Below are 11,246 nucleotides of genomic sequence, written 5' to 3'. Positions count from 1 at the left end.
TTTTTGTGGATCACATGATTTACAAGAAATGCTGTGACTTCTAACCACGACTGAAATGAAAATTGAAAGTGGGAGGAAAGTGTTCTGAGATCAGAAATGATCTCTTTGTTCCTGAATGTGTTTCTGTACATTAGAATTACAATATACAGTATTAGTATAGAACAATAATAACATCTTACATGACACCTGGTATTTAAACTGCATCTGGTACTTAAACTACACAAGTTTCAAGTTTCAAGTTTATTTATTTTTATATAGCCCAGATTCACAAACAATGTCTCAAAGGGCTTTACAATCTGCACATGGACGATATCCCTCTGACTTTTGTGCACTGCAAGCAGTGCGACCCTCACATCGGATAAGGAACAACTCCCCCCAAAACCCCTTTAACAGGGGAAAAAATGGATGGGTCCAGTGCAGAGGAAATGTTACTGATAATGATTTGCTGGTAACCAGCTTGCAGGGTTCGGACCTTCTACTGTCCACAACGTAAGAGTGCTTGTTTTCTAAAATGTAGACTAGAACTGACTCAAGCACTGACTCTAGAAAATAATTCTAGAAATAACCCAAGAAAGACTGCATATTGTATTTGACTCTAGACATGACTCTAGACCTGACTCTGGAACGGACTCTACCATATATCTGACTTAAGCTTTGACTTCAGCCTTGATTCTGGAACTGACTCAAAATCTAACTTGGGCTTGACTCTAGGCTTGACTCCAGACAATACTCTAGAATTGACAACGGACCGGATCTATATCTGACCCAAGATTTTACTTTAGACTTGACTTTTAGACTGACTAAGATCTGATTTAAGATTTTACTTTAGACTTGGCTCTAGAAATGGCTCTGCTACAGACTCTGGTCAGATTCTAGAACTGAATATAGAACAGAATGGGACTTTAGAACTGACTGGTTTTGCAACCGTAACAACCGCGTCTAGTGTTTGTTTTAAGCGAGACTCGACCAAATTAAGACATGCTAGTCAGAACTCTGACAGTCACCTTGATTAGATTAGATTAGATTACATCAGATCAGATCAGATCACATTAGATTACATTAGATTAGACTAGTAGATTACATAACATTAGATTTCTGTCATAATGTAATTATAGCATTAACACTACTTGACACGCTCCCCAAATCCATAAATTACTGCTGACCTGAGAAGTCACACCCCAGCCCTTTCTGTACAGTTGACTTCATAATCTTTCAAATAAAAACCCACACCTTCCTTAGCGTAGACCAGGTGTCAGATATGATGCTGAGTGAGATTTGATTGACAAGTTGGTAGCCACATGTTTCATTTACAAAACTTGTCATGCTCAATATCTTCCATGGGCCACTGAGCAACTGCTTGATCTGCAAATATCTAAATATCTCCTCCTCCCCCCCGCTGATCACTGACTTATTATCAGTCCCTGTCATGGATGGATCATGGCATTCCCTCCAAACCCATGGGAGTCCTGAACCTGCTGGAGAGAACCAGCCAGAGAACGAACACCTTCTCCTTGCCGATACACTGCAGGTACAGCAGAGAAACACACTCCTCTAAATGGCTTTTGGTTCTACATCATTAGTGACGCTTGTTTCTGCCAAAAGCACAGATCACAGGTCAGCTGGTCATTAACATTCAACAGCCCATAGAGCACATATGGCAGCGCAACAAGCAGGAGGCTGTAAATATGCAGCAGGTAACACCTGCTAACCATAGAACAGTTAACATGCGTGCTACATCTGTTCTGTGTGTGTGTGTGTGTGTGTGTGTGTGTGTGTGTGTGTGTGTGTGTGTGTGTGTGTGTGTGTGTGTGTGCGTGTGCGTGCGTGCGTGTGTGCATGTGTGTGTGTGTCACAGTGTGGGTTGCGGGGGGACTGGAGTCATCTGTTCTCTCGACTTCATCCATCACCTGCTGGTTACCAAGGTAACGTGATAACACAACACATGGCCGCAAAATCACTCTTACGCCATCGATTAATTTCATGCTCCATCACAGAACAGAATCTAATTAAATCTACAAGCAGTGCAAAATGAGCCCACAACGGTCTTTAGGTTCATTTCTGCTCCCTCTACTAATGTAAATTCATCCGCCTGTCTTTCCCCGCCTCCCTACTTCCATACGTCCTTTAAGTCAACGTCAATACAACCAATGGGGGCATTGTAGTTTCAAAACACAACAGTCAGAAGAGGATGTGATGATTTAATTAGACATACAGACGTCAGCGGTAGTCCTCAACTTACGAACATTCGACTAATGATCATTTGGAGATACCAACAAAGACACACTTCTACACAGCGTTTCACCTTTCTGCCATAACCCCCGCGGGGGGAGCACCGCTGCATTCACGAAACTCCAACCCTTGTTTGTTTGTTGTCTCTGTGAGTATCAGGCTTTGTATCTTAGGTACTTTACTGTTTATCATAGATGATAAAGCAAAGGCCAGTGAAGATAGTGGTAGTGGTGACCATATCTCTTATGACAATTCTGACTGACCGGCAATAGCGCTCTCCTTTTACTCTTCCTTTGCTTTAAAGGGACTACGTGCTGCATGCTACAGTACTGTAAAGTGGTTTCACTCTAAAGAGCTAAACAGTGAGGATCCACGTATCTGTATCACAGAGAAATATTAGTGATAAAAATAAGTACACCTGCTACATTGGCGGGCTGTGCATTTCACACTTTGGCCTTCACTGATTTTCAACTTAGTCAAACTTGGATAAATACTGTACATCTCAAAATACTGTAAGCAACTCCCACCGCTGCCACCAATGTAGCGTATGAAGACTGAGCAGTTTGTAACGTCTCTCGAATGGGAGAAAACCAGTACTTTTGTAGATGTGTGCACAGAAGAACCCCACAGCCATATCTTTTATAGACGCCAAAAAACTATGTCACAGAGCAGAAGCGGCTGTGCCATTTACACACTGAAATGACCATGATTTATGGCACCGCAGCTGTAGAAACACAATACAGAAATACACTAACACACTATTAGATCTTGCATCAACCTTAATCTTGTATAACGGGCCATTTTCCAGCAGTGACAGCAATAAAATGAAACGCATCTCTGCGTATTTCCACTAAAATCACACAGCTGTGTAAGTGTGCCACATTATTTCCACACATTGCAGAACAGCAAGAATTTTTTCCCCTTTTTAGTCTTCTTCTTCTTTTCCTTTCAGCTTTTCCCGTCAGGGGTCGCCACAGCGAATCAATCGCCTCCATCTAACCCTGTCTTCTGCATCCTCTTCTCTCACACCAACTACCTTCATGTCCTCTTTCACTACATCCATAAAATTCCCCTTTGGTCTTCCTTTAGGCCTCCTGCCTGGCAGTTCAAAACTCAGAATCCTTCTACCAATATATTCACTATCTCTCCTCTGGACATGTCCAAACCATCTCAGTCTGGCCTCTCTGACTTCATCTCCAAAACCTCTAACATGTGCTGTCCTTCTGATGTACTCATTCCTGATCCTATCCATCCTGGTCACTCCCAAAGAGAACCTCAGCATCTTCATCTCTGCTACCTCCAGCTCTCCCTCCTGTCTTTTCCTCAGTGACACTGTCTCTAGACCAAACAACATCGCTGGTCTCACCACAGTTTTGTACACTTTTCCTTTCATTTCAGCTGAAACTCTTCTATCACACATCACACCTGACACTTTTCTCCACCCGTACCATCCTGCCTGTACACGCTTCTTCACCTCTCTTCCACACTTTCCATTGCTCTGGACTGTTGACCCTAAGTACTTAAAATCCTCCACCTTCTTGATCTCTTCTTCCTGTAACCTCACTCTTTCACTTGGGTCCCTCTCATTCACACACATGTACTCTGTCTTACTGTGGCTAACCTTCATTCCTCTCCTTTCCAGGACCAACCTCCATCTCTCAAGCTTCTCTTCAAATCTATGTCTTGAAAATGGCGTTGCAAGTACATTAACAACAAAATCTTTGTTTTGTCCTCCTTCAGCCATTGTGGCAGCAAAAAGCAAGTAGATTTTTCAGGTTCTAAACAGCACTGCCTTCTCAGTGATTATCCAATCACAGGACACATACATGTCAGGACAACGGGACAACGTTAGGCCAGCTAGAAGGCCTAGAGTTCCTAACTCATGATCTGATAAGCCATCGCATCTGTCTATCAACTGTGTTCCCGTTCACTCACAGTGCAGGGAGGCCTTCATTCTAGATTCTGAAGGTCCTGGGCAGATTTCATTCAATCTGGCAACAAAAGTTAGCTGAATTCTGACTGAATAAACCTTCTCAAACGTAAAAAATATAACACTGACCCAGTGTTGGTCCTATGTCATAAAATATATGTATATATGTATATTTATACATATATTTGTATTTACTTAAGGCAGATGCATTAAAATATAATTAACTTTATCATAAATATTATGATGATTTCTGGCTATGTTAGGCCAGTAGAGAAGGATTTGCTGGCCCCGACCGCCCACCACGACCTGGATATTTATCCCTGCCTGTGACCCCAGTCACAACCCCCGACTTCACTGCACAAGTAGTGTGATTCAGTGCTTTGTAAATAAAGTTGATTGACTGTCGTTGTTGGAACCCCTTAAAAACTGGTTAATAGTACTTTGAAGTATCTTATTTTCCTTCTATTCAAGGATTAAATTATAAGGAGAAAAAGTTCACTGTTAACTAATCTGAGTTTAAAGCAATCACATGAATTAAGAGTGACGCTTAACAATAGATATTGGAACTATACATATGTATTTTAATGTGAATACATGTTTTTCTTTTTTTTCCTTATTTATTGTACAGTAACATAGTATTATGTGTTTTTAATGTTTGTTTTTTTACTGATTTAAAGTCTATTTAAGTTGGGTAAAATGACATCAACTTGATTATAATTTTCTGTGTATTTTTTTAAACCAACGTATAATCGAGATGGACTTAACTCAAAATGACGTGTACCTGTATTTTATTTTATTATGTGTTGTTTATATGTTGTCAGGCTATCAAACTAAAGTTTTAATGCAGCCAAAAAATCATTGAGTCATTGTCTCCTCAGCTCAAACTAACACAGATATTATCTTCTCCAACAAGCTAACACCAAATGACTGATACAATCAGCAGTTTTCTACGCTGACCTGCCTGAGATTACACCACCAGAAAAAAAAATTTTCAGTGTTGATCAAATCAGAATGTTGTTCATATTGGAGGAAGTAGACAGAGGGCAGCTGCAGCAGGAGGAAGTAGTCTTCATGCCGACTTCCTGTTTGTAAATTCGGCATGAAAGAGACAGATGTGTTCATTGGTTAGTTTTACAATAATGAAGGACACAAACTGACAGGTAGGTTTATTTTAATATGATCATATCTGTGTCTGAGATGATGTCATTACATACGATTCAGCTGTAAAAGAAGAAAAGAAATTGTCTTTAAAACACATTTCAACACATTTTTAGAGGAAGCACTAAGAGTCCTACCACCACTCCAACATCTTCTACAATTATGTATGATGTCAATGGATTGTTGTAATTCTTGTTAGCTAAGTCAAACAAAGTCAACAAATACAAAACAGGATTTTACTTGTGTGTCACGGCAACCAGGACTAGCGTCACATAAGAATGGAGTCATTAAAAATTAGTTCCTAGCTGTTGTTGAAGAAATGTTTTGAGATGTTTTCTAAATTAAAATTGAAAAACTAATTGAAGATCTGGCTGGAGAAACCGGAGAAGAAGAACACAAGAACACCTGCATCCTTCACCGAGAGGTATCTGTCTGTCTGACAGGACGCCTCACCCCGAGGTGTTAAATTAACACTTTCTCACCCTCCTTTTACATCCCTCCGTCCCCATATGTTACCATGTTACCATGGAAATAGAGCAGAGAGAAGACTCTGGGTAGGAGAGAAGGATGACTGAAGGGAGGAGATGAAGGGAGGGAAAGAGGAGAAATGAGGGAGGCAGAGAGTAGCAATAAAAATTTAGTTGGAGGTGTAAAGGAAAGAAATAGTCAGCATGGAAATAGGAGGAATGAGAAGTGGGAGGTGAAAATAGGGAGACTACTCCCTGAAAGTGCAAAGAAGTAGATAAAATAGGAGAACGATGGGAAGAATGTATAAAAAAAGGAGAAGTCAGGCAGTGGAGAAAAGAGACATGAGCAAAAACAGAAGTCAAGAGGGGAAGAAAGGAGCGGAGCGAAAATGAGTTGAGTTAGCCTTACTTAACCTCGTTTCTCGTTAGGTAACACTGGTAACCATCGCAGTCGCCATGCCGACGGCATTCGCACAGCCAGACCAGGAAGTGAAAGCAGAGGCTTCCTGGGGGGATGTAATAAAGCAGAAATAACTTCTGTTCTCATCTTGCAGTTTGATACGTAAATGTTCTGTGAAAGGAAGAGGGCTCGGAACAATGTGGCTAGCCAAGCTTAGCATAACGATTGATTCATTCTGTCAACACTATGCTAGTGATTAGCATCTTGTCGATTAATCTCCACACTGATGACAAACACAGACATTTTAGGGGGAGTCACCACATTTATGTTTGTTAGCACTATCTTAGCATCTTTTATTTTCTTCCTTACTTCGTGTTTATGGAAAGCAGGCAAACATGAGCGACATGTATGCTGTGGTTACCAAGCCAAAACATCCCCGACCACCTTCAGGGCTTCACACCGACTCCCATGTAGCTACGCCTCTATCCAACAGTGCTAACAGGTAGCGCTAACAGTCAGGTAGAACACAACATGCTCATGCTAACTTGTTTTCTCAGATTTTGTGAGGTTGTTTGTTTAATGTCTTAAACAGAGTTTTACTTCCATGCATTTATCCCTGATCATGAACCCATAGGACTCCACCCTCATGTCATCACTATGACAACGATCCTGCTGAAATTCCCATCTACAGCACTGTCAGACCCCGAGCTAAACCCTCGGCCACACCCATCTATGACACGCCAGCATTATCCAATGACAAGCAAGAGGAGGGGCTAAAGTATCCTGACAGCGATGGAGAATTTCATCTGATGCCAAGTAAGAAGAGATGATGAAGATGAGTAGATGTCGGGACTATGAGCAGAGAGAAATGTAATAAGTGAATAAATGTGTCTTTCTTCTTTCAGACGAGCAGGGAGAGGATGACTATGAGGATTTTTCTTCATCATTCACAGACAACCAGTGTGTACCTGGTGGTATCGGTCAGTACACCTATCCAGTCTCCACCTCCAAAATCTATTTAGTCTTAGAGATCAACAAGAGATTACTGGATTGAGTGGTCATTTTGAACCAGAGCAGAGGAGTAATCTGATTGGAGGTTTAATCGGCCAATCAGCATCAGCTTGATCAGACATAGAGGAAGCCCCTAAAGCAGCACCAGAACCAGACAGCCTGGTCGAGAACTTGTAGGTGGTGTTGAAATGAACACACCGTCATCATCCTAAGAAGCTGCTGAACACGAAGATCTAGAATCATATTAGATAAAGTTGAACATGTGATCATTACAGCCAGTGAGAAATCTGCTGCTGTCTGCTTTGTTCCATCAACTCCAAGTTAAAATGGGAGCTGATGGTTGGAAGTCCTGTTGCTCCTTCCTGAGCAGGAGGTCTGTTAGCTCCCTGATTAGCATCACTATTACCCGCACAGGTTTTACCGCATTTTCATGTCAACATGATGGATGTGGAGGAAATACAGTACTTCAGGCTGTTAAGAGAGACATTTTCAAGCTCCCCACCTCTCCAACGATGATGTCACCACCACCATCAGTTTCTTTTCTAATTATGTGCTCTTAGTGGGTATTCAAGCGGTTTGTGCGTATTTGTGTGTATTTCAGGCTTTAATTGTCGTGTTGAGAAGCCCAGAGGACCCAGAGATCCTCCTGCTGAGTGGAGCCCACTGGAGAGATGAAACTGAACTGGACCAAAAGCAAAGCTGGACTGCAGACTGAATATGTGTCATGTGACATTAAAAATGTGATTCAATCAATTTTTGTGTTCATTGATATGTTAACTCCCTGTGAATAAACGAGTAAAAACAACTTAAATATCTGTAGGATTTATTCTTTAATTTTGTGAATTTCGACTCAGACGTTTGAAAGAAAAGAAGAAGGAGAAGAAGACGTTTTTTTTTATTTTCGCAAAAACACTTTAATCGCACTCAAACATTTTAGAATTTTACATTGGATGAAAGTGCTAAAGTGCTTCATAAATACTAAAAAAAAAAACAATAAAAAGAAATACAATTTAAAAATCAGTGCATTATATCAGGAAACTTGCAAGAGTGAGTTGATCATCAACTAAAGTGCATAGGACATTTTTGTGACACCAGATGTTCCTAAAGTTATTTAGGTCTTTTGTCATTTTATAAAAACCAAATTTTAGTTTTAAGCGACATCTGATGTCACAGCAAAAAACAGTAGCTGCTTCTTGAACAGTATTGTTTTCAATTCTCCTCTTTCTGGTCACGTAAATTGCGAGTTTTGCCTCTCCAGAAATAAAATTTAAAAGCTGCCACCTTCTTTGATTCAATTTCTTGTACCCAGCACCATAAATAAATTTCCTGATGTTAAAATTTTCACTGAACAGATTAAAAACATTCGTTAAAAGAGTGAAGAGCACTGCAAGTCTCGTACACTCACTAAAAGCATGAAAGACTGTTTCACGAAGGGGACAGAGGGGACACTGGCTGGACACCGCAGGGTTAAAAACAGAGATAAAAGCATTGGAACCGATGGCACCATGTAAAATCCTCCACTGGAGGTCAGCTGTTTTTTTCTTGAGGGGAGGTTTGTACATTTCCCGTCATCCTGTTGGCCCAGGTAGTGGGTGCTCTGTTACACAGGCCTTTCTTGTTGATTACTTTTACACAGTATTTGTACAGTATTTTTTTGTTGGCTGTGTGCAGGCTGATTTCTCGATCATCTCCGAGGAGAGGACCCTCTGGCTCTCCAAACAGGGGACTGATGTGAACCTCAGGGAAAGGGAAAAGATCTTTGCTGTCTGGCAAAGTCCCTGTACTATAATCCAGGAGGAGGCTTCTCTCCTTCCCGGAAAGTCTTTGCCTCCACAGTTGTAGCACCCTCTGAGCCACCCTGGTGGACTGGATGTTCAGCAGGGAGCTCACAGCCTGGGCATCTGCCAGCGCTGGCCCGGCGTTGTCCACCAGCTGCTGGAGGGTCATGGTCCTGCTTCTGCAAAGCGCTGCAGACAGCCCAGGTGTGGCTCCACTGCAGACATCCAGCCTGGCCCCATGCACTAGTGGTTCCTTCAGTAACCAGAACAGAGAGTCAGAGCTTTTTCCTGGACTGCTTTTAAATAGGGCCCATGACTTAAAAACACCATGATAAAACGGAGGCAAACCATATAACTTTAGAAATTTAGAATCCATTAAAGAAACATCAAATGAGATTATCATCGCGCATGAACTGTTAGCTTCCTGATTAGCACCAGCACAGGTTTTACTACATTTTCATGTCAACATGATGGATGTGGAGGAAATAACCGCTTCACTAGTAACACAGTTGTGAAGGTTCTCAGTCATCCATTCATTCTTCACTTTGAATAAATCAGTCATTTCTCTCTAGTAATTAATTATTAATTTCCTATTATTGATGGTTGACCGAGATTTCATGTGTGAAACTGGAATATCCATCAAATCCAATCCAGGTAATTTTCTTGAACTTCCACTGGTTGCCAGCAGGAGGCAGCAGATCAACACAAACACACCGGGGGGGGTGGGGGGGTGGATTCAATCAAACCTCTGGCACAACTGGACGATGTGTGACATCATCAGATGTGACGTAATCAGATCTTCAACGGGTTATGAAAGACAGCAGAGGTGATTCAGCACTCACACGCCCACACTTACACACACACACACACACACACACACACACACACACACACACACACACACACACACACACATACACACACACACACACATATGCACACAGGTCTTGAAGAAAGAAAGTCTTGACTCATATTCAGCTGCTTTTCCGCCTTGCGAGTCACGGGTCTGCTGCAGCCTATATCCCAGCTAGCTACAGAGGACAGGTGGGGTACACCCCACACACAGTGCCAGCGCAATACAGGGCCACACACAGACAAGCAACCACACACACTTACACCTGTGGTCAAACCAAAGCTGTTCAAATTAATCCACTGGACTTTAAGAAAGTTTCTAGAAGAAGTTTCACCTCTCGCCTCCCAAGAGGCTTCTTCAGTTCTTGAAGGCGAAACGTCTTCAAGAAACTTTCTTCAAGTCCAGTGGATTGATTTGAACAGCTTTGGAGAACCCTAACCTGATTAACCCTGACCACAGACACCTGCAGTCAATTTTATGTGAACAATTTACCTTAATGGCATGTTTTTGGAGGTGGGGTGAAGCCAGAATACCTGAAGAGAACCCACTTAGACATGGAGAGAACACACAAAACTCCACACAGGAAAGAATCAAACCCAGAACCTTCTTGCTGTGAGGCTAGACTGTGCCGCCCTGAGGAGAAAAAAAAGCTAATTGAATTTTAAGAAGATCTCGTGGTCTCTTGTGTTTCCCACTGAGACAACTTAATCATTATGAGAGTTTCAACTATGAAAATTACTTTACATGTCACAGATTACTTTCATCCTTTGGAATTAATTTTTACCTCAGAGATTACTGTATTTTCTAACTGTATTTTCTTTATTCTTTTAAGGCTAGCGTCAGACGCTATTCTTTACACAAAAACAGATCCATAACATGGATTGGTTGATGTGTTTAACCAATCAGAATATTCTACATCAGCCAGGGCTCCTCCTGTTCTGGAAGAGACCCTTCTCCTAGAGACGAGCTAAAAAGGTTCCTCTCAATAGAGTTCAAACGACTGTCAATGCTCAACTTACCGATACGACTACATGTTATTTTAGACATGATTAAAAACGGAGTTCCTTAGGGCTCTGATGTCAGTCTTCAACAGATTTTCACAATGTTTCTTCTCTTTTTCCTGCAGAAATGTGGTTTAAATCTTTTTTTTCTTAATTTATACATGCTCCCCTTCCTCATTTGACTTACCTGATCCTACAACAACCAATAGGATGCCATAAAACACTGGTCATCTGCATGCTGTGCATGAATTGGTGAACTGTTTCTTCTGTATGATTTTTTTCATGCAATAAATATTCTGTTTCTTCGTGACATCATTATTCAGGCCAACTTGTACTACTATCACACATTTATATTATTACATATAATAAATTTCAACTAAGATTACATTTCAACTAAGATTACATTTAATTCATTCCAC

General features: G+C 41.3%; 1 protein-coding gene across 1 annotated transcript; it reads left to right on the top strand.

Moving 5' to 3' along the window:
* The first annotated feature begins 5,695 nt into the window (after positions 1 to 5,695).
* Positions 5,696 to 7,995, top strand: ptpn18 (protein tyrosine phosphatase non-receptor type 18). Its single transcript, XM_068337714.1, has 5 exons — positions 5,696 to 5,741; positions 6,571 to 6,686; positions 6,819 to 7,000; positions 7,090 to 7,164; positions 7,797 to 7,995. Exons 2-5 carry the CDS (start codon positions 6,580 to 6,582, stop codon positions 7,868 to 7,870), a joined length of 438 nt encoding a protein of 145 aa, XP_068193815.1. The 5' UTR covers positions 5,696 to 5,741; positions 6,571 to 6,579; the 3' UTR covers positions 7,871 to 7,995.
* The last annotated feature ends 3,251 nt before the right edge of the window (positions 7,996 to 11,246 follow it).

Source organism: Antennarius striatus, chromosome 2 (genome assembly GCF_040054535.1).
Source record: "Antennarius striatus isolate MH-2024 chromosome 2, ASM4005453v1, whole genome shotgun sequence".
Lineage (NCBI taxonomy): Eukaryota > Metazoa > Chordata > Actinopteri > Lophiiformes > Antennariidae > Antennarius > Antennarius striatus.
This window is presented reverse-complemented; position numbering and strand designations above follow the sequence as displayed.

Excerpts from the sequence above, each read along its gene's own strand:
- ptpn18 (XM_068337714.1), top strand. The coding sequence starts at position 6,580 with ATGAGCGACATGTATGCTGTGGTTACCAAGCCAAAACATCCCCGACCA. Across the intron at positions 7,001-7,089 it reads AGAATTTCATCTGATGCCAA|ACGAGCAGGGAGAGGATGAC; the intron begins GTAAGAAGAGAT and ends TTCTTCTTTCAG. Across the intron at positions 7,165-7,796 it reads GTGTGTACCTGGTGGTATCG|GCTTTAATTGTCGTGTTGAG; the intron begins GTCAGTACACCT and ends TGTGTATTTCAG.